The sequence below is a fragment of the Haplochromis burtoni genome, unplaced genomic scaffold (assembly GCF_018398535.1).
Source record: "Haplochromis burtoni strain Fernald_Lab_line unplaced genomic scaffold, NCSU_Asbu1 Contig_6, whole genome shotgun sequence".
NCBI classification, from domain to species: Eukaryota; Metazoa; Chordata; class Actinopteri; order Cichliformes; family Cichlidae; genus Haplochromis; species Haplochromis burtoni.
In genome coordinates this window covers 4340260-4364638 of record NW_024582367.1, presented here as the reverse complement: position 1 = coordinate 4364638, position 24379 = coordinate 4340260, and the positions used below count along the sequence as shown (strand labels likewise).

Here is a 24379-nt window from a genome sequence, read left to right as displayed (position 1 = left end):
TAATAATAATAATAATAATAATAATAATAAGGACTCCTAAGAGCTAGTAGTGTGACAATCACTATCTTTGCTGTTATGGAATTCTACCATAGATTTCCCATAATGCATAGTGCAATGTCCCTGTCATGTAAAAAGCAGAGTTGGTGACAGCTGGACCTTTAATGAGAATAAAGCAAAAGTATGCAAAGCTCACCAATTAATTTTTGCTGATTAAAACAAGACGAATAAAGTAAATCAGGGGCAAAAATTAATACCCGCTGTCACAAAAAGAAAACAAAAACACATAACTCCTATCCAACTCCATTTGTATTTTCGTCTGAAAAGGAAGTCATGCATTTTCATGTCCGTCCGCTATTTCCCTGAGCTCTATAAACAAAGAGGCAACACTGCTTGTCACTGGGATTTATGGACCCTCAAATCGCAGAACAAAATCACTTCCCGTTTTTCCTGTGTTTACCGGACACACAAGCAGGCGGCTGCACATTTGATAAAAAAGTGATTTATTTTCATTTTGCTTATCTGCTTAATTGATGTCCCCCAGGCCTCCCTGACAGTCATAATTTCATTATACAAACAATTTAGAGAAGTTTGATTAACACAAATGAGAGTTCAGGGGCACTGCCGGTTTCCATGTTACCCTACACATGCTTTTCTTCACACTGACTCCGTCTGGCTCGGCCCGCATACTTGAGTTATAAATAACAACTCCTTATCACAATAAACAGGAGGAACAAAATAAATCTGCACTCACGATGAAATGTCGCTGTGCCACTTTAAATCCTCTTGCTGGAGCCACACGTTTATATGGTGAGAATGTGTGTCGCCATGCTGTAATTTTACATATGTTTCGCACCCAGCTGAGATTTAGTTCACTCAAAGGAGCCCATATGTGGCTGCTTCAAAATCTTCAACAAGCTTCTCATTGAGACACAACTGCATTGATTTTCTTGTTCGGGATTCACCACAGCTATTGATTTAGGGCTCTTCTGAGACAACAGCGTGATTAGGCCTATATTGTGAAGGGTTCGCCCCACTATTGCCTCATTGATAGGCCTGTGCTTTTTTTTTTTTAAGACCCACCAAGTGTTACACAAGCGCTAATGGAGAGACCTAAACACACGTACACTGCGCATATATATGCACAGACTCAGCGGCTGTCGTGGGCAGGTCTGTTTCTGACATCCCATTTATTACATCATATTATTTTCCACTCAGCCCAGCAGCAGTGGATATTCTTTTTCACCACCCTGTTTTTGCTCGTATGGGGTTTTTTTTTCCCCTCCTCTTTCTTGTATCCAACTAGCTTTAAAACAGGGTCGGCTCTGGCAAGGCGTAAATCCAGCTAAAGGGTTTTCCCCCTCGCCCATAAAGCTTTTACTTCAGGCAGTCGAGTGATTCTAGCTCTCCCCAATGAACTTCTGAATGCACATTGTAGCAAAAGTGGGTTTTTGGAAGAGATTTTTTGAGTCTCTAGGTGAATGTGTAAAACATGCACTTGCAGACGGTTGCTTTAAATGTAATAGGTTCGCATTCAAGACACACATGAGCAGATAAACTTAAAATTTACACTTTAACAAATATGGTTAAATACTGCGAGCTACAATCTAAAACTGCTATATTTCTGCAGAGCATGAAGTCTCATGGAAATGCTAATTTCTTTTTTGTTTTAAATCGTTACTTTAAAGATGCTGTGATGGTTAAGTTGTTTTGAATGTGTGATGTGGTTTAAGCCTTTGTGTTCCTGAAAACTTGAATTTATGTTTAGCAAGGATTGTGCCACCATGTCTGTGACTTTTATACCAATTAATCTCATCTGCCAGTGTTATTCAGTTGTTAAACTACAACAATAGCAGCATTCCTGCCTCGGTACAATGCAGAGAATAATGGAATTGCTACTAAGCTGATTTAAAAGTTTAGTTTAAGAAAGACAAGAAAATGATTTTGTGGTACGTGGCAAGAAATATAGCCAAATGTGTTTGTGGTGATTATAGTAAGAACACTAAAATAACAGCATAATTGCAACTAAACAACTAACAGTATTAAAGCTTGTATTCCTTACATCACCCTAATGTAACTTTTTTTTTTATTGCAAAGAACTCCTGTTGTAATTTATAGCAGGTCCACTGTAAAATAGCAGTTTAATGCTAGCTGTCAATAATCTTATAGTGGATTTGATGCAGTGTTTAGATACAGTTACACAGGTTTTTTTAAAGGAAGCATTCACTGTCATTAAGTCTTTTATTGAAGTCCTGTTGTTTGCACCACATTTTATTTATGCCACAATTTATTCTATGGGTATACAACTGAACTACAGGCCTGTAATGTAAATGCAAATGTGATTGAAAGGGGTTCATAATAACTCCCATTTCAACTGTCATGAATATGAATTGCATTAATGTGCATTTAGTTTTGGTTTGCTTCTTTTTGTATGTGAATGTGGACTCTTGAACGATCGTACACGCCCAGCCCCTCCTCGTTATTGTCTTACACCCAATTTATTTATTTTCTTATTGCGCTGCGGACAGGCTATATTTATTCGTGGCGCAGCCTCTATCTGCATGTGAGGCGCATCAGTCATTCAAGGCTGGAAGAGTTTGACTCAATAACAGTGCAAATATCCAGCCATTATCTCTCTGCGGAGTACTCCCTCAATGTTAATGTGTTTTTAGGACGATTACATCAATGTGAAATATTGAAAAATAACCCGATTGATAACATGAATCATCAAGCCTGTGTCTCCGCCCCCTTAAACACCTCATTTAGCATCTCCATGGCAACATGCCGGTAATTGCCTACATGGGCATTGCAACATCCCTCATGGAGTTAACTGTTAATCTATAGCTGCTCAAGTGTATGAGCCTCAGGCTTCCAGGTCAGCTTCAAGACTCATGTATTTAAACAGGAGATATGCAGTGCTTAACAAATGTATTAGACCACTACCCAATGCAAGGTTTATGTCACAACTGCCCTAATTTAAAAGTATTGATAATTGGCAAATCATTTTATTTTTAATGCTAAAACAGAATTAAAAACAGAAAAAAAACAACAGTAAAGCACATTATTATTTTTTAAATGATGATGCCAAATTACAGTTACTTACAGATGTGTATTAAAAGAATTCAGTTGTTATGATTGATTCATTTCTGACTTCTCAGAGAAGTACAGTGTGTCACTTCAAGGTCAGTTCAATTTTATTTATACAGCACCAAATCACAACAATCATCTGAAGGCGCTTTATATTATATTAAAGAAAGTGTACTTTATTGATCCCTGTGGGGAAATTCCTCTCTGCATTTAACCCATTCACTCAGTGAAGCAATGGGCAGCCATTGGGCGCCCGGGGAGCAGTGTGTAAGGACGGTACCTTGCTCAGGGGTACCTCAGGGTAGCTGTTCAGGGGAATCGAACCCCCGATCTTCCGCTCATGGGGCCACCACTCTACCTATTGAGCTATCCCTGCAATAATGCATACAGAGGAAAAGAAACCCAACAATCATATGACCCCCTAGGAGCAAGTTTGGTGACAGTGGGAAGGAAAAACTCCCTTTTAATAGGCAGAAACTTTAAGGAGAACTCTGCTCACGGAGTGGCGGCCATCTTCCGCAACTGGTTGAGGTGAGAGAAGGAAGACAGGGCAAATGAAATGCTGTGGAAGAGAACCAGAGATTAACAACAAGTAGTGATTAAATGCAGAGAGGTCCATTAAGACATAGTGAGTGAGAAAGGTGACTGAAGAAGAAATACTCAATGCATCATGGGAATCTCCCAGCAGCCTATGCCTATTACAGCATAACTAAGGGAGGATTCAGGGTCACCTGATCCAGCCCTAACTATATGCTTTATCGAAAAGGAAAGTTTTAAGCCTAATCTTAAAAGTAGCGTGTCCGTTTCCCGAATCCAAACTGGAAGCTGGTTCCATAGAAAAGGGCCTGAAAACTGAAGGCTCTCCCTCCCAGTCTACTTTTAAAAACTCTAGGAACAACAAGTAAGCTTTCTGTGTGAGAGTGAAGTGCTCTAATGAAGTGATATGGTACCATAAGGTCATTAAGATAAATTGGGGCCTGATTATTCAAGACCTTGTATGTGAAGAGCAGGATTTTGAATTTAATTCAGACGTAGCTTTAAAAACATGAATTAATTTTTTGCCAACATTGCTTTTAGTCTTTAACAAGTTTTAAATGTTTTATAAAATATTTGTGTTTTTATGACAGGTGGTCTAATCTAATAAATTTGTCAAGCACTATATTCTGGGTTCACTCTTCATCCCTGCCACTATAATTGCACTTATTTACTTAAAGATTTGACCAAACCACTTAAACTGTATGGGGAGTCTCTTAGCAGTGCAATATCCCTGATGCTAGATAATATAATCTAGACTTCAAACATTTTTATTATTATTTAATAATAATAATAATAATAATAATAATAATAATAATAATAATAATAATAATAAATCATCATTATTAATTCAGTTAACCTAATATTCAAGTGACTACTAAAGTAATAGGTCATTTTAATGAACTAGTTCACAGACCAATTCGCCACATTAGCAGGATCATTCTCAGAAAGAAATACCAAGTGTGGCATTGCTTTGTAAAGTACCTTTGGTATCTTGTTGTCATGAATTTCAAAAAATATGTCTAGACAAAACGCAATGCGGAGTGTAACCTTGTGCAAATGCAGTCACTGAAGTGTGCCAACCCTAAATATTCGTCAATGAAATACCTGCTTCTTGGAGTGGCTGTAGCTTAGGAGGTAGAGCAGGTCAGCTGCTTATTGGAAGGTTGGCGGTTTGATCCCTGGCTCCCCCAGTTTGCATATCAAACATCCTTAGGCAAGATACTAACCCCGACTTGCTCTCCAGTGCATCCATCGGAGTATGAATGACAGTTAGAAAGCACTGAAAGCATAGATAACAGTGCTTGTGTGAATGGATGTGTATGGCTGAATGTGGAGTGTTGTATAGAGTGCTTTGAATATTCCAGGAGTGTAGAAAAGCACTATATAAGAATCTGTACATTTACCGTTATACCATTCCAAGAGTAACCAGTAGCAGGGACAGAAATATGTGTTCAGAAATTTTCAAAGCCCTAAAAATTTGCTTACTTTTCTCCAAATTTTCCCCCCTGTCTATATGTAAAAGCAAATTTGAATTATGCCCCCCCAACTCCCCATTTCTGATCGTCAGTGGTGTCAGGAGAGTTCAAAGTTTCACGACACAGTGTCTAGCAAAAGTAACTGTTTTGCATTTGTATTCCTTCGCATTGTTGCATAGACTTTGTTTGTAACTGCTCTGGGAAAACAATTTGCTTCACTGAGAGATCACATTATCCTGCACCAGCAGTTCATTGGTTCGTCTGCACACCTATATTAAATATGGAGGGGATCAAAACAAACTCTCTCATTAGGCCTCTTGGCAATAAAATATTCACCTTTTACTTTCTGGTATGAAAAATGCATAAGTAAAAGACTTTTTGAAATAGGGAAATAAAACAGGGGAAAAATTAAATATAGACCTCTTACTTAATTTTAAAAAAAGTACATCATTCAGGTTGCTTTGTGTCACTTTTGTCTCTTTACTCAAAATCACTTTCAACCGATTGGCCTTGTTAGCAGTGAGAAAAAAGAAACCTCTACTACAGTATAGGCATTGTTCTAACCCCGACAACGAGGTTCTGCCCTGTAATTACATTCTATTTCTAAAACCATCCGTCTTTGCTCACAGAGAGCTGACAGGCTAAAACATTAGCACGTTGTCGGCGTCTCCTCAGTTCTCTGTTACACTTCATATTATCTTGTACCCTCAACTCAGCTTCCCAGATGGAGTTACCTCTCAGCAGTCTGGGGGAAAAAAAAGAGGAGGTGTTTTCATGTTACACAGTCAGTTTAACTCAGCCACAATGGAGCCTCCCGGTTTCTCACTGGGGGTCTGTGGAATTCTGGGTCACAGCCCAGCCTCAGGCAACCACTGGCTCCACTTTAGCCATTCTGTGTCGTTTTAGCTCCTGTGACATTCCACAATGGGTCATTTTTCACCTTTTCTTTCAGCGACAACCTGTTCTCCATCCCGCCCCACCTCACTGGCACCGCTTACAATCACCATCAGCGTGTGCAACTGTTGCTGATAGCATACCAGCCTCGCACATCTCAGCATCACCTGTTCGTTATGCACGGCACTGCTGCCTCAACAGAAAGGAGTGGCGCAAAGTTCCATTTTCTCCAGGCTATTTATTTAATGGATAATGCAAGGGACGTAAAATGGAAATCACGCATTCGACCATGGCTTTAACACTGGCTCCTCCCTGCCTGCCTTCCTGAACTGCATTCATTCTCACACCAGATGAACATAAATCATTTTGGTAACTTGCTATTACCAAGCTCATTATTTATTCTGCTGGATGTTTAAGGGGAAGAATAAAAAAATATATAAAATATTTAAAGCTCCTAGATGTGAGGAAGGGAACATAACCTTCATCTGCCGCTGTCTGTGTCGTTCTGGCACTAAAATTAAGAGGAAAAAAACGAAAAGATTGTGTGAGCATGTACATGTCAAAAGAAGTGATAAGGGAGAGCATTCATATATGCTAATCCCTGCCCCTCTCTGCTTCTTCTGTGGTGGCAGTGCAACGCAGAGGGTGCAAGCTGTGCTGGTGTGCTCTCCTTGTGGTTTGGCACAGCGATGAGGAGAGCAATGTGATGTGCCAGGCGCTTTGTATTCTAAGCCTGGGAGTAGAGGGATGGAGGCAGGAAGAAGGGGGGGAGGAGGGAGAAAATGAAATAGGAAGAGGAGACAGGGAGGAAGAGAGCACAGAGACAGTGTAATCACTTTTACACCCCCCGATACTGCTGTCCACCTGACACTTGACTCTTACCCCAAGCCTTTTCTGCACTCCCCTCTACAATATCTCACACTGTCTGTGTGCCTTTCCCTTTTTACTCAGTCTAAACAGAAACTTGAGCTCGCACGTTTTGGAAGTATTGCTTTTGTCCAGATCTGTTTTGCTATCTTGTAACTTTTTTTGTTAATTTAGGTAAGCTTAGTTTCCATGTGCTTCCAGAGCTTTTTAAAGTGAACTCAAATATTTGGGTTTCATTATGTTCAAACTATCAAATTTCATATGGAAATTATGTTTTACTGCCTTTTGCCCTCTCCTGCGTATAGGTCCTGAGACAAAGCAGTGTAAGAAAACGAATGCGGTTCTGTACGATGGCATCTGAAACCAACACCGGCTCTCTGCTGTGAGGTAGTCCTAAATGTCTGAGAGAAAAATACAATGATGTTCTGAGTTCACAGCGAAACAATCTGCCAGCCTGTCTACTCCAGCTCTGTTGGCTGAGATTCTACCTGACTAATTTTGGCTTCTCTATATGCTTGCATTTGAACAGAACAATGACTCCTTTTCAGAAGTTGTTCTATTTTAGAAAATCCCAGGCGGTTTACAGTCAGAGTTCTCAGAAGTATGCCAACAAGACTCAGACTTGGGTTTTCAACCTGTCAAGTTCTTACTTTAATTGTGGATGTGGTACAGTATGATGTTGAGTTCAGTTATCCCACTGTATTATCGTCTGTGCATCGATGTGCTTACCTGTGCAGTGGGTATGAGATGAAAATGCTGTTAAAGATTAAAGCAGACTCTTAAGAGTTTTCAGGATGCATGAGACATCTTCACAAGCTTTTCATCTTGAGTGGTTAAAGTGAGCAAACTGTCTAATGCAGAACCAACCACACACATGCACACTTAACCACAGTCCTCGCCACACCCAGCTCTTCCTCATTTCTTCCCTTTCTCTTGCCCCTTGCAGTGCAGAACTACTTTACTTAGATATTAAAGGACTTTGGGCTGAGAGACACAGAGTAGGAAAGCTGGTAACTGATGAGAGATAAAAGCATTGTTACATTGGCAGATGTATCCTCAAATTTGAATGATAAACAGCCACACAGCCTACTTAAATGCTCTATAGGCAACCATGACACTAATCATTCATATGCAAGATCCCCGCTGGGTGTTAGTGGACTGTTCTGGTGAAACATAAGCCAAATCAAGACATACTACCATGTGTATTACAGTATAATGGGAAACAGATGTGGGGCAAAACTTAAAAGGATTAAAAGTAGCTCAGAAGTTTTAATTGTTCAACTGCCAGAGTTTGAAATAAGCTCCAGTTTATCAAGCCCCAACTGTCCCTAGACATTTATGCTAGAAAAAGTGTTAGGTAAGGGTTACAATACACACTGACAAAAGTTATGATAATTAATATGAGAATAGACATACAGTACACATACAAAAAAAAAAAATAGTATTAGCAATGAAAACACAGTATCAGTGCAGAAGAAGCATTTTCTAGTGTAGGCCAAATAAGCTTTTAAGTTCCTCAGTGTTTAGGGGGGCTATCCGGTAGGTGGACTGATATACACTGCTCATAAAAATAAAGGGAATACTTAAACAACACAATGTAACTTCAAGTCAAACTTTTGTGAAATCAAACTGTCCACCTAAGAAGCAACACTGATTGACAATCAATTTCACATGCTGTTGTGCAAATGGAATAGACAACAGGCATGCAAGACATCCCCAATAAAGGAGTGTTTCTGCAGGTGGTGACCACAGGACCTATGCTTTCTGACTGATGTTTTGGTCACTTTTGAGTGCTGGTGGCGATTTCACTCTAGTATGAGATGGAGTCTACAACCCACACAAGTGGCTCAGGTAGTGCAGCTCATCCAGGATGGCACATCAATGCAAGCTGTGGCAAGAAGGTTTGCTGTGTCTCTCAACGTTGTGTTCAGAGAATGGAGGCACTACCAGAAGACAGGCCAGTACATCAGGAGATGTGGAGGAGGCCGTAGGAGGGCAACAACCCCCCAGCATGACCGCTACCTCCGCCTTTGTCCAAGGAGGAACCGGAGGAGCACTGCCAGAGGGGTGGCATGAGGGCCCGAGGTCCACAGATGGGAGTTGTGCTTACGGCCCAACACCGTGCAGGACGTTTGCCATTTGCCAGAGAACACCAAGACTGGCAACTTCGCCACTGGCACCCTCTGCTCTTCACAGATGAAAGCAGGTTCACACTGAGCACATGTGACAGACATGACAGTCTGGAGACGCCGTGGAGAACGTTCTGCTGCCTGCAACGTCCTCCAGCATGACCTGTTTGGCAGTGAGTCAGTAATGGTGTGGGGTGGCATTTCTTTGGAGGGGCTGCACAGTCCTCCATGTGCTCGCCTGAGGTAGCCTGACTGCCATTCAGTACTCACTTTTGAGAGAAAGAAAATAAAAAGGAGAGGGTTGCTGTTGTGGCAACTCCCCCAAAATCTTGGTGGAACCTCAGGAGCCTCCTACTTTAACTCGTTTTTAACCCGTGTCGCGAGACTTCGGTGAATCTAGTGGTAATGCCAGACTTAAGGTTCATCTAGCTCGCCTCCGGCTGGAAGCACGGGAAGGGGAGCCAGTGCGTAAAGCAGAGTTTGATCTCAAACTCCAGATTTGCCAGTTGGAGATAGAAGCTGGAGAAGGAAGTCAAGCAGCTTCACATCACAATCAAAGATTTCGAAAGTTTGGTTACCAGTCAGCAGTCTGAGACGACAAAATGAAATAACAAGGCCATCAAGCTGAAATTGAGGACACCCTTATAAAAGGGAATTCACCTGTGGCTAGAGGCAGTTCTCTCCTCCTCCTCGCTAAAGATCATTTGCCACATGCGTTGAGCTGCCCCGGAGCATTTCATTTGTTTGTGTAAAGTTTGTGGTGGGAGTTAGAGGACTAGGTAAGTCTGGGGGACCCTGTACATTTCCTCACGTAGGATGTTTTCTGTTAAACACACTAGGTAAGTAGGTTGGTGCCACCCATGTAATGTTTGAGCTTATTTTGTGAGTTGAGGATTAGGGCTTTGTTTCTTTTGTTTCTCTCTTAAAGTAAAGCTCAGCTAGGTTCTGGGTTTGTCTTTTTGGTGTTTTTCTTCGGCACAACCAAACGCTCCCTTTCTCCCCCACATTGTTGTATGGCTTTGAGACTTTTTTTTGTTGAGAAATTAACCATTAAAACTCTTTTGCTACAACAGTTGTACTGACCTATTGAAGTTGTTGTGTTACCCCCTCCTGCCAACGAGAAGGCATAACACAAGATTGTCATATCTCTGTGAAGACTCAGAACTTGGTCAGCCTATTTTTTCCCCCTTTTATTTTAGAAATATCAGTATCTATATTAGTCTTATCCCATTTCGGCTCTACTACACAGGTCTATAAACAGCTGCCAAAACATATTTGGTGACTGATTTTAGAATTTTTTTTATTTTAATTGTATTTTTTTATGCACATCTAGCTAAAGGGCCAGTGACCTCATGCCATCGTAAAAAGTCGGTCTGTCAATCGAGAAGTAATACTCCTCAGAGTATTGGAAGAGTATTGGTGAAACTTGCAGGGATCACCTAATGGGTCTATACCCAAATTGTGGTCAACAATCACTAAATCCCAACTGTGTCATTGATGTTCTGCTTATCTTTATCTAGCATGGGGGTCCTCCCAGAAGGCTGACCAGTTACAGCATCAATTCAGATTTTAAGACAGTCTCAAGCCCTGCTGTCTGTTTTGGGATGCAGTTTGTTCACTGTAATCTGGAGTCTCAGTCCAACTAGTGCTTGCAACAAGTTTATATGCAAGCTCACCAAGACTGCAGAGCAGAACAAGGATGACTGTTGCCAGCTGCAGTCCAGATGGATGGCGGTGGGGTCTGTCTGTAGGACTCACTGGGGAAGCGCCTGAATATTTTACTCAGATTTTTTAATTTGTCACAAAATGTTCAGCATTGAAATGTTGGCACAAAACTTCCTTATATAGTATTCATTAATAATTCATCTAAGAAAGCATCAGTGTGTCTTCTCAGACGCATGAACACACCTTTACATCTGCCACAACTTGAATCTAGTTCTTTGGGAAACACTACACAATGATCAGAGTTTGATGACCAAGTGGTGTTCCTGTACGCGAAACATCTTAATGTCACGTTTCCTTACAATGGTAACTATAATGAAACTGTCATCTCTCGTTACAAGGCTGTTTTTGATGATAAAGAAAGGGTCATGCCCAAAAGGAATAAGGTATATAGAGAAGAGAATAAGAGAAAATGTCTTTATAGAGCCGTTTCTCGATTGAAGGCCGCAAATTAAAAACCTTTTACAAAGGTTTAGCATTGTTGTATCTATGCCTTCGCAAACAGAAAGGATTGTCTTTTTGCCAATCCAATGTATTTGTCGTTGTGTTCATAGAAGGGTCTGTAGTTATCAGAGTTTAGCCTTTATATGTTCAAATCACAAGCCTTTGTCTGTTTTCTGTGTCGTAATATCTGAACTAATTTTTTCCTGCAAGAGCAGCATGGAGGCATGCAGGCGGGATCTCTGCCAGCAAAGATGTGGCTTGTAACGGCTCTCTTTTTAGTGACAGTCTATGGCATATTCAGCATCCTCAAATGTTTATATTGAATGTTTCAGAAGCTTGAAAATCACCATGGCAATGGTTCCAAAGACAAAAGCCCTAGCCTTTTGTCATGGGTAATTATCACAGAGTAGGCCCCTTAAAGCCTTCCATTTGGCTCTGAACAAATTCACATTTAATTTTGCTCTCATGCATTTGACACAGGGCTTTTTTGTATTCAAACCAGGCTTAGATGTAGAATTTAAATATTGACTGAAATGAGTTCTGTTTGACGCAAGTAGTTCTTTCTGCTTTTTCTTTCTCCAGATTATTTCGATATTTGGAACCATGGAGAAGGGATAAGAAGGGCTATAGAAAGGCCACTTGAAATTTCCTAACGAAGCCACCTTCCCCATATAAGTGAACATTCGAAAACACAATACCTTGAAAATGAGCTTTGGTATTAAACCCAAGTTTAGGTGTCTTATCTCCCACTAGCTGCTGAGTCTCTAAAAGCTGACTTAGCAGAATGAAGAATAACTGGGAGCTTTTGCCAAAGCCGATCCCACTGAAGTGTCATTTCCACACGCTCTGTTTTAAACTCCATGTAACTTCAAATAAGTAGGTCAGAGAAATATGAAAAAAGTGCTGTGGGGGAATCGACTCAAAGCTACAAACAATGTGATGACATTATGTACAATATAGAGATACATCTTAGGTTATATTTAATGGTTAGGTTCTCCAGCAATTTGGTTTACTTGAACATCTTAATGTTATAAAATTATAAAGAGAAATTACACTATTTGTATATAAAGTGTAAACTAATTAAAGAGTGAGAAATCTTTACGTGCATTAACCTTTGTTTTTTTTTGTTTTTTTCATTTCATCACAATGTTCAACCTTTTTGCTTAACCTGGACTAGCAGCACAACAGAAATAAATTTTTTGACAAGTTAATTCAACCTTGTCTTTGATTCAGATTGTAATAGCTCAACAATTAGAATATGCATATAAAGATATACAAGCATTTGAAAGAGGAAAATCAAGTATATCTCATGATTCAAAAGCTTAAAGAAAACATTGGCAACAATAACTTGAAGAAATCATTTATGTTTCGAGTTTCCAGGAATTTTTATGCAGATCTCTTTTAAGGTCCGGCCGCAGCAGGTTTGAGGTCTGGGCCATTTCCACACGTTGATTCTTCTCTTTTTTTAGCCATTCTGTTGTAGAGTTATCAGTGTACTTGAGATCATTGTCCTGCCTTTTACCCTGTTTCAGCCCAGCTTTAGCGGCCTCTTAGATGGCCTCACGTTTAACTCTAAAGTACTTTGGTATACAGGAGTTCATGTAAGCGTGTGAGTGTGACTGCAAAACAAGAACAAATAATCATTCCTCGACCACTGTGATTGACATTTGGTATTATATTTGTGAAGTGTGCTTTGATATGCTGTGTTTGGTTTTTGCAAAACATAGTGCTGTGCATTATGTTTAGATATCGCTACATTGGTCTCATCTGTCCAAAAGACAGACAAAAGTCTTCTGGTTTGGTCAGATGCAAACCAAAGCTGTGCTACCTTGCTCTTTTGCTCCTTGCTCAAGAGGCTTTTCTCCTGTCAGCAGTTCTAAAAAAAGCCATACCTGTTAACTCTTTCTCTAATTGCATTGTCACGCTAACTGCGGCCTGTGGAGTCTGAGATGTAGCTCTTGGTCTTATTGCGATTTTTCTAAGCATTGCTTGAGTTGACTTTGCTAGGGTGTTCAGCCCTGTTAAGATTTTGGCATTGTTTTAACATACACACCTGAGTTCTCTGAATAAGTAAACTGCCCAAACCTCTGCTTTTATAGGTGCTCACACATGCTGAGGATCAGTTAATCAAGTGCATTTGATTACGAGCACCTGGCTGCAAATTATTCTCTTAATCTCTATAGACGCTGCAACAGTTTATGTAGTTTTTTACAGGTCTGCACATAGTCCTGTCAAACCTTTGTTTTTCACCTTACTGTATAGAAGAATAAAACACTAGCAGACAGATTATAAGTCAGCATGTGGATAAGCCATCCTACCTAAATGAGTTTATATGGCAATAAAGCAAAAGTGAGTGATCTTCTGTCCTTCATCACCCTGATGCTCATTCATTTCCTTACCTCACCTCCTCTCTGCTCATGTGCAATCTGGATGTTGAAGCCTCTGCTGATGTCTGAAATGTTTCAGACATCAGCAGAGGCTTGAATGCCTCCTGCAACCTCTTTGCCTCCCTCAGTAACTCTTCCAAACACAGTTAGAAAGGTTCAATAATTCACAAGCTAGTTGCCATAAGGATAAAGCTTATTTTTTCCCCCATATGCAATAAACTGGAGGACACTCAGCACCAGCGAAAAAAAGAGAGAAGGATTCTGTTAAAAATACTGCTGACAAATTTATAAGAACATATTGCAAAGCTGAGCCTATAAATTTTTTACTAAATCGTATGGTGGTTGTTGTATGGAAAGAAAAAAAAAAGGAGGAAAACCTCACGGCTCAGTAGTAGGGCGAGTGTCCAGCAGAGAGATTTATCTACACAAGATTATATGAAAAAAGAGAAGTTTTTACTACAGTGCATGATACAATATTATTCTTGTAGTCTATTTATAATCAGGTTCACTCAGTAACAACTTGCAGTGGTCTGATTTTTTTTCTTTACAGGCATTATTTATGAGGTCTCTAATATTTAAATGTGTATAACATTTTCCAAGTTCAGCCTGACATTATATGAATTGCAATGGAAATAGGCCAGCATATATTTTTTCAGATTTTATGTATGAGAGTAGAAAAAAAACGTGTTCAAGTGCTTTAACCAGTCTATTTATAGCCAGTGTGACTGGATCTTATGTTTTTTTGCTTTATTGTTTCCCTCACCATCTCCGTTAAGGAGCGGCTGAAAGTTTTATTCTTCAGTTTTTTCAGTGAGAAGTTATTAACAACAAATATTTTTATAGACCTCTTTGATATTAACCAATATTTTTATATTTCAATATTTCAACCTAATTTCCTGCTTTCTTCTCCCCAACAGAGCCACTACATGACTGTTCGTATCCCTTTCATCTACTAATTTTCAAGCAGACAGTACATTTCCTATTTTTTAAAAGTTGCCATTTTACTTAATTCATTTAAACTTTTCTTCTTTCCACCATGACGCTGTTATCTTGTGCGTCCCCAGTGTCCTGCAGAGTTTCTTTCCTTTCCGACTTACTCTTTATCAAAACCTTGTCATTTCCCAGCAGAGAATAGTTGACTATGTCCTCCCATTTGTTTTTCCAAGAATAGACTATGCTGTTATCTGGAAATTGTATGTCTCTCAGAATTACTTCCTGCGTCTTACGGTTCCCATGGATCACTTTGGTGTAGCTCTTTATTTATTAGACAGCTTTGGTGGATAATTTTGATGTAGTCTGTGCTTTTACAAATCATAATCCCAATTGTGTTTTTTCCCTCTTTTTTTTAGTTGAAATCAGTGTAACCAGCTTCATTATATGAACGTATTTTGGTCAAGAGATTTACTCAAGGATATTTGTGACTGCAGTAAAGAAAAAAAAACCACAAAAGAAGGTTAGAAATGATGAAAAATAACTTTTTATTTAAATTAGGAAACTGTCTTTATGTTGAGGGGATGCACACTATAGCATGAATCTCCTGTCTATGACAGGGGTGGGTAACTCCAGGCCTCATGAGTGGTGTGCTGCAGCTTTTAGACATCACCCTGGGTCAACACACCTGAGTCAAATGATTAGTTCATTACCAGGCCTCTGGAGAACTTCAAGACATGTCGAGGAGGCAATTTAGCCATTTAAATCAGCTGTGTTGGATCAAGGTCACATCTAAAACCTGCAGGACACCGGCCCTTGAGGCCTGGAGTTGGACACTCCTGGTCTATGAGAAACACAAAACCAGAAATACACACATACACAAAAGTTAACACCTGACCCCCTACTCACACTCGCCCTCTGTTGCCATGGTGAAACAAAGTGAGGTCTTAAAACTGTAAGTGCAGGGAGCCAGGCAAAAGTGACATTATATGGGATTATTCTAAATCCAATAGAGGGGGGAAAAAGGATCAGGTAGATCCTTCAGGACCTGGGATTTAAAAGGACAATAATTCTGACTGGGACTTGCTGGGAGGATAATACCTGTAATCTTTCCATGATAAGTAGTTGTATTTCTTACACCAAACCTTCTGGAGCTGAAAAATTAGGGCAAATGCAGAAATTCTAAAACTGTATTTCCTCAAACAGCCACTAGAGACTGGCTTCAGAACCAGGTTTACTACCAGTTATGATAGAGCTTCAGTTTAAAATTCTCAAATTTAGAATAGTAGTAAACATATTAATGCCTTGGCATGAACAAGTCTGCACCTTTTTTAAGTGAATGACATTCTAATATTGTTTCATGTGTATGCTAGCAGGTATCAACTGAGCTAGTTAATATCAAATTAAAGCTAGCTAAACTTGACTTAAACTTCATCCTCTTGAACAAAAGTGTTTGCTTATGGCTCCGTAAAACACTTGTTCTTTAACTCTGTACAGAACTGGTGCTATATGAAAAAAATAAATTAATTTAAGATATGATATCATGTGGGTACTCCCATCCTTTATATACAGTTCTTGATTAGCCTCCACTTAGTAAAGTCTGAAACATTTTACTTCACACTACTACCATTAAACATTTCATTAATACTAAGGGAGGTGATCCGGAGTTTAAAGAAAACATTATTTTGCCATTCATTGTTTTTCCTATGGGATCTTAGAGAAATTTGCACAACAACATCCTGCCTCACGAGTTTCCTCTCGGATGCCTTTATGTTGTCAGCCTTGCCAGCGATTACAGCCCGCAGGGCAGGTAAAGGGCTGTGTTGTTGCAGAAGGTTGACAGAGAAGAAAAGCTCTGGGCTCAAAGGAATGGGCCTTCCCCTCACCGCACAGCAGCCATTACTCTAAATCACCCCCCTTTTTCCTCCTCCTCCTTCTTTATCCCTGACCTCCGTTAGAATTCACTGACCTGGAAAATATCTGGTGAGTCCAAGCCACCAAGAGCGGCACTGGCCCTAGCGTCGCCTGCAAGCAGCAGAAATATTGAGCCAATTACAAGATTATTATCTGGTGGTAGTGGCAGGGGAACACAGTGGGAGTGTATTTATGCCTGCCAGTGCTCCCTGCTGAAAGAGGAAAAATGAATCAGAGGCTTTTGGGAGAGAAGTGGACAGTACTCATTCCCACTTGCCTTTATTTCTTTACAACTCCCGTTTATTAACAGACTTTGGCTCCCATCCAAACCCCTTTCTAAAAGGTCAAAGATAACACCAGGAAATGGCCCTTTTGGAGCTGATAGTTTGTTAGTATTTTCACCTGGCTAATTCATATGCCGTGCTGTCATATTGTGTGTGCACCTGATTTACAGTAAATATGACCTATGACACATTCAGACTTTTTTTCACCATTTATTTAAGAGACATGAGTCACAGCCTGGATATGAGGGCAGAGCTGAGTCGGTTTGCAAGTGTAATTTGTTCAGCAGGGAAGGGAAAGCATTGATGCATCAGGCCCTTTATTCCAAAGTGGTTGCTTTATAGACAAGCTTACAAAGGGCACATTTAGTGATCTACTGCCTGTTACTGTGTACATTGGATTTGGTTTTTTAATAGGGAATAGAGTTTCCTGAAAGAATCCTGGCCTCTCTTTCCAGCTAGTTAGTTCCATATGAGAGGAATGACGTACATTTACAACTTGTATGATGTTCTGTCATGTCTACAAACTGTTTGTTTGTCATCTTCTAAACATTGTAGTCAGCCTTTGTATTTTTTCTTGTTTTGTCTTCTGTACTCAAACGTATGCCAAAGCATTGAATTTGATTTAAAGGGAAGCCTGGGTTTGCATGCTCCGTTTCGTATTTCATTTTGGGTCTGCATCTTGTTTCACGAGTCGATCCCACTGCCTGCGTTTCATGCGTCAGTATGCTTAGGGAGTCGTTTTTTAGCAGCGTGATGAAGACATCAAAGCAGAATCTGGAACTGCAGTAAATCTCAAGCACTTGGACGGTTTGTCATCTGTTACATCACCTACCACTGCCAGTAAAGTTTCATTAGAAATCACTGCATGCTTCTTCTCTAGAATGGAAAGAAATGTCCTACTACAGTTCCCCTACTGTAAAAAAAAATTATTTCCCCAAGTAAAACTTTAATGTTGAGAATTAAAGTTCTTCTCTTTATATAACTTTACTGTGTATTAGTCACATTATTGGTTAGACCTTTGACAGCTTTGAGGATTTGCTTTGGAGGTCATCACAAGTACAAAATCTGTGACACCACTCCAAGATACACCAGATGAGCATGGATTTTCTTAACGATCTCTGCAAGCACAAAAACACGCCTGATCTACTCGAGTTGGATTGTGGGTAATATAGACAAAAAGAGAATTGGTTGGAATCAAAGTAACAGAAACTGGCTCTGCTGCATCATTTCATATAGATGCAAATCTGGCTGCAGCCTACTGCTTATCCAGAGTTGGGTCACAGTGGCAACAGTCCTTCTCCTCAGTAATGCCCACAAAGCCATGAGATGGATAAACATTTAACTGAGTTCTGGGTTTAGCCTGGGCGTCTGACCTACTAATTGTGCCCTCTAGACTCCCAGGAGAAGTTGCAAAAAGGTAACAAGCGATGGCTTGATTTCAAACTGCCTCTGCATATTTAGACTTGTTACCTTTACTTGACTCTTTAAAAGTAATTAATTTCAGCCACTTGTAACCACAGTTGCATTCAGTTGGTCGGTACTCAGAGCTCTGAGAGGCACATAAACAAGAACCCATGATAAGTAAAATCCTTTGCTTAGAGTAAATGGTGTAGCTGTGTAAGTTAGCCAAAGCTAAATTTGGGAAAACCTGGAATAAGTGTTCAAATTTCATTTTTCAAACAGAAACAAATATGCTGTTTAATCAGTATTGCATTTTTCAGGTAACTATAAAATTTATATCACTCCGACTACTACTTTATGACGTCTCTATTTTAACTTCCAAACATGGCTGTCTTCATGTAATCTACATTACACCATGCCACATCCCTCCCTGTCTCCGAAAATTCCCCCCACTGTTTCGAGTGGCCTCGCAGCACCACGCCACTGCTGTTAGCGCATCGACCACAGGACCAGCTCAACGCACACCATGAAATATGGATGCTTCCTTTAGTACAGACTCATTTCTTTTTCATAACGCAGTAATGTTCTCTTTTGCGTCGGGAACCTGTGAGGACTGCTTCGGAAGGTTGGTGGTTCCTAAATCAGCATGTTCCCAATGTAGGGAGGAAGACATTCTGAGTGTCTGCCTGCATGCCAGCGTCTGGAAGTCCCCTTTTATCAATAAATAGTCTCAATGTTCTCCATCAGTGACTTGTCAGCTCTGCAGCCTTTGTAATCCCTGATGGCATTGATTTTGTTTCAAAGTACTATTATACTGCCTCGCTCTGGACTCTCGGTGCGATGGGGCAGAGCTAATGCGAGAGGAAAGGAGCCTTGTCCGGGATCCTCTTTACACAGCTGTAGGAGAGGTCGCAGTTACTGAGAGGACTCCGGAGGTCAGCTGACGGTCAGTGTTGCAGGAAGATGTCGAGACATCGGTGCACCTGTGTTGACGCTGTTGCTCTTATCGACCACATCCTGCTTGTCCCCACTGTGCTGACCTCGTGAATCGTCCCTCAAAGAGGGGATTCACTCAGGATACTGGATGTGTTTTGACATTGGCCTGAAGGTATTGACTTGTAGCTCTTAGATCCATTTCACCTCACACACTGAGATCAGCCAGCAGCTGTTTTAAAACCTGAGACAACCATAAAGAAAACTGACAATGCCATTCTTGTTCTGTCATTTCGGTGATCCAACCTGCAGCAGCTTTACTCACAAAAACAGTACATTCAGCAGCTTTACCTAGTTTACTGTTTTCATTATGCTTATAGTATGTTTTCTTTTACAACTATTGCTGCATATTATAAAAAATCTATTCGAAAAGTTTGAGCGTGCACACATTTATTCCAATTTCCATGCACTTTCCTGTACCTGTGCAGATGGCAGATTAATCTAAATCTGAATCTTCAGGCCGTAACAGCGACAGATCCGACAGATCTTTAATGTCTGCACCTGTTATCTGTTTGTTGTCAACCCACCAGTTAGAGCATTAGATCAGAAAGAGCTTGTATTTGTCATTATAAAGAGTAATTGCAAACAGCCCCGAGCAAAACCAGCCATCACGTTCATCTCGGCTAGTGTCTTTTAGAAATGCACTCTGTTTGTTTAGCGCTCCGTCTCGGCAAACATGCCCTCTGTCTTATTTCATACTGTGCATGCTAAACGGAGCATGATTGTATACCAGTGTCTTAGCAAGGATGAAAAACGGTGCCTGTCACATCAGAAATTAAAACGTGCCTACTGTCAGGCAGAAGCTGCACTTTGATTGTATATGTTACTATGTATTTTACTACATGGTATTACACGCAACAGATTCAGTTGTCGAGCACTCTCCAGAAATTTATGAGGACCACCCTCTTTGATGGTCTTCTGTCACAGGTGGGAAACTTCATCTACCTTGGGAACAGGCCGGGCCACTTAGTCGGTGCCAGTCCTCGCTTTACGCAGCAGCCAAGCAGATGAATAATTGACACTTGCATTCTGTACTTTGGTGAATTTTAAAGCTGTATTCTGCAGAGACTCTAAATGGTAGAGGGAGGGCACGTTAATCATTCATGGGCTGCTTTTACCCACTTTTGCTTAAGGTCGCTGTCCTGAAGGCGGCTGGACAGAAGGAGAGTGGAGGTAGAGAGATGTGAAAGAAAATGGTGAAAAGATGCCATTTATAACTACGACCAAATATTATAATTTCAGGGATTGCTCTAGCTGAACTTTATCACCAGGATTTCATTTCGTTTAGGATCAGTATGTGGCTATGCATTGTGTTCAGATTGCTCAAGTGGAACCATTTATATGAGGAATTTTCCAAATTATGTTTGAAATAAATATAATGTTGAACCATATGTGAACCTTGTGAGGAGGGAAAAAAAGTCTCCCTATCCACTTGAATGGATTTTTTGGATACTTTTTTTTTCCATTTGTTGAAAAAGAATGGCAAGAAGGTGATCATACTGCGAGGGCATTGAGTATTAATATTTTATAACTGGCATTACCATAGTAGAGGTATAGAGATTGACATCCTCTCTTTTTTGCTCTGGACAAGAGTGAGGAATACCCCCTTTCAAATGCACCCAAGGGAGAGCCCCCTCTTTTATAACCACACCACATCTCTTTACATCCAGAGGCGTTCCGGAAAGCGGAGCTGCGGCAAACCTGCCAATCAACATTTGGTCACGCATGAGAGAAATCAAATAAATAAACTTCTGCAAGCAAACTGTTACTAGTGTTATTCTTGATTGATTGGATTCAATGTTTTTGATGACTTAGCTGGAGTTCATCCAGTTTTAATGTTTATTGTTGTAAGAGCGGTTGTGTAACTGCGACAGTTGCTTAGTAGGTTTCGGTGAAGAGTGCAGGTCAAATAAATATTTCACTTCCTTTTTTCTCTCTCACTATTTTCTCTTCTCAGAGAGCTGATGCCCAAGACCCTGGAGGGTCAAATCACAATGGAGAAAACTCCCAGCTACTTTGTGACCAGGGAAGCTCCTGCTCGAATCTCTGCCATGTCCCGGAACACCAAGCTGATCGTCGTAGTGAGGGATCCTGTCACTAGAGCTATCTCCGACTACACACAGACACTGTCTAAGAAGCCTGACATTCCCTCATTTGAGAGCCTCACCTTTAAAAACAGGACTACAGGGCTCATTGACACGTCATGGAGCGCCATCCAGATTGGCATCTACGCCAAGCACCTAGACAACTGGCTGCAGTACTTTCCCATGGAGCAGATCCTGTTTGTGAGCGGCGAGCGTTTGATCAGCGACCCAGCTGGAGAGCTGGGCCGTGTGCAAGACTTTCTCGGGCTCAAGAGGATCATCACAGACAAACATTTTTATTTCAACCAGACCAAGGGATTCCCGTGCCTGAAGAAAGCAGAAGGCAGCAGCAAGCCCCACTGCCTTGGAAAAACCAAAGGGCGAACCCATCCAAACATTGACCCTGAGGTGGTGCAGAGACTACGAGACTTCTACAGGCCCTTCAACATGAAGTTCTACCAGATGACAGGAAGATTTTTTGGTTGGGATGACTGAATGTTTAGTTTAGTTTTGGTTTTTTCTCGTGAAGCTGAGAACTATCAGACTGCAAAGGATCACAACTGACAGAAAATCAATATAAGATTCTGAGAATAAAGTTTTGTTGTTATGAGAATAAAGTTTTAATTACAATAACATAGTTATTGGGGACAAAAGGCTACTTTGGCAAAAAAAAAAAAAAAAAAGTCATGGATAATTCCAAACATATAATTATCATATTAAATTTAGTTTATTAAAAAAAAATTATATAGAAATATTTATATTTTAAAAAATATTTTATGACATAAAAACGATTAATTAATTTTTAATAATACTTAATTATTTGAGATATATTTAATTGATACTTTTATTTATAGTAGTCAACCCCCTGCCAAAAACAGGTCACTAGGGAAAAATGTGTGTTCTGCAACCGGTTGGTGAGTGGTTGCCAGAGGTTGCTGGATGTTACCAAGTAAAATCTGGCCACAGATTTGAGGGTGTACCAAAAACCTTCTTGATTGTTTCAGAGGCTAACAGATTGCAGCGTTGCCTGTGGAAGACGCCAGCTTATCTCTAAACACTCACCAAACATTTACTGAGAAGAAAACATTGTGCTTCAAAGCATCTTCATTACAAACTGCATGAGATGGCTGCAACTCGCTAGCGACCTAAGCAGTTGCAACACATGGCTGTGAACTGAGCCTGGTTAGAAGGAAACAATATACTGATTTAAAAGAAGTGATAGCTTTTATTAGTTAACTTGCATATGCATCATCTGGTATTTGTTTTTTACGAGTACCTTACTGAGGGTGATACAAAATGGAATAAGAAAAAAAACATAAATTTTTTTTCTGCTACTTTTGTTCAAAAACCATGGAGATTCCTTACACTTTCTCTAAATATTATTTCCCTAGTGGTTTTTAACCCCTTATAAATGACATAGCTTTATGCTAATTTTGTATTTTTCTCAAATTAGTGCAAATTAATATTCAAAATTTAAAAAACTATATACGTAAAATTATTATAATAATTATTATTATATTATCAATATTAGTATTGCCACTTTTAATGCCTAATTTTGTTTTTTTGCCGAGATATGACATTTTTTCCTAATAGGTTTGAAGAATATTTACACTTTTTCAAAGAACCAGTACTTTTATTCACTCGTTTGCTTACCGTTCTCTTAGATTCCCAAATCTGTTCTCAAAGTCTTGTATTTTTTTTTCCAAACAGTGTTTCCACCATTCCATCCTCAGCATTAATACACTAGTGGCAATACGGGGCTGTTAAAAAAGATCAAGATGCCCTATCTCACCTCAGTGGCAGTTTTGATATGCAATATTTCTCTGCTACATTTTCCATCCTCAGAACTCGTTGTGATCCACGCTCATGGAGATGTTTTCTTCAAAAAAAAAAAAAAAAAAAGAGTGAGTTGTTGGAGGATTTGCATCATATCTGTCTGCATTATCTGGGGAAACTTTTTTTTCTTTCACGTTGCAAGTCCTCGGCTGTGAAATGGAAATTATTGTGTGCTGTGCTTCCTCAAGAGGATGGGTAAAATCCCATAGTGTCCAGGAGCTTCTGATAAAAACTAATGCCATATATTAAACATGACTGCTTTAAAATGTTCACATTTTTTCTAGCAAAAGTAATATGAAAAGATAAAACATAGTTATTTTTTGAAATGTATTTATTCGAGAGGTACACGAGAAGCAAGTATGCATTTTGAGCAACTCCTCGGTGAGTGTTTCCTCGTTTATTATTATGTTTTCCATGCTTTTAGAGTTTTGTTTGTTTTATACTGTGTGCGCTAAAAAATTGTTATCCTCATTTTAATTTCAGGTCGTTCATTTCATTATGTATTTACTATACATGGATGAATGTGGTGTTGGAACACTTTCAGTTCCAGAGTTGTGAGTTTGTTATTTCAAGGGTCGTTTACCCACCTTCAGTTAATGAAGCTGCAAGCAAAGATAGCACTCACTGTTATTCAAGAGACATAGACTCCGATGGAGGAAAAGGGCCTTCCCAAACTGTGACTCAGATTTCCTCAACCTGCCTCCTTGTGTATTGAATACACTTAATGTCACTGGCCTTCCTTGCCTTGAGGCAATGTGTGTGTGTGTGTGTGTGTGTGTGTGTGTGTGTGTGTGTGTGTGTGTGTGTGTGTGCGTGCGTGTGTGGACACTGTGCTAAACCCAGGGAGCATGAGAACAATGACTGAGTTGTGTTCCTTCTTTGTCCACTTGTATTGTGAGCTACTTTCTGAAAGCAGATGTGCCTCAAAAGATAACGCAATCAACAATGTTAACAATGTTATTTTCTGTGTGTGTGTGTGTGTGTGTGTTTGTACGTGGTTGTGCGAGAGAGCTTCAGAGAAGAACCTTATATAGACTTTGGGGAGATTATGTAACAAATCTAACTTTATTGTTGCGACTGTTTCTTTCTTAAAGTGTTGAGGGTTTTTTTCGCACCCGTTGAATAAAAGATGTTATATGTAAATATTTTGTGTATCTGAACCTCTCTCTCTTTTTTTTTGGGGGGGGTCATGGCTGTAACTTCATTGCAAAAATCCAGGCATAAGGTGTATATCCACACTCATAAGGATGAGCCACTAAAGCTCAGCCTTCTACGGGATGATAACACCCATTGGTTCCTGCTTTCCCATCTCCTCTGCTACACCTTCCCATATTGTCTCAGCTTATCTCTGCCCAGCCTCCATGGAAGAGTGTCAAAAGGAATTATTGGGGATTTTAC

At 40.0% G+C, this 24379-nt stretch overlaps 1 protein-coding gene across 1 annotated transcript in view; it reads left to right on the top strand.

Annotated features, from left to right (window-relative positions):
• Positions 1-24107, top strand: part of LOC102301968 (heparan sulfate glucosamine 3-O-sulfotransferase 3A1) — a 36874-nt gene extending 12767 nt beyond the window's left edge. Inside the window, exon 2 of the mRNA XM_005913557.2 lies at positions 21019-24107. Within this exon, the coding sequence (XP_005913619.1) occupies positions 21019-21640 (622 nt within the window). The 3' untranslated portion in view covers positions 21641-24107. The remainder of the gene's footprint in view (positions 1-21018) is intronic.
• Positions 24108-24379: the final 272 nt, after the last annotated feature.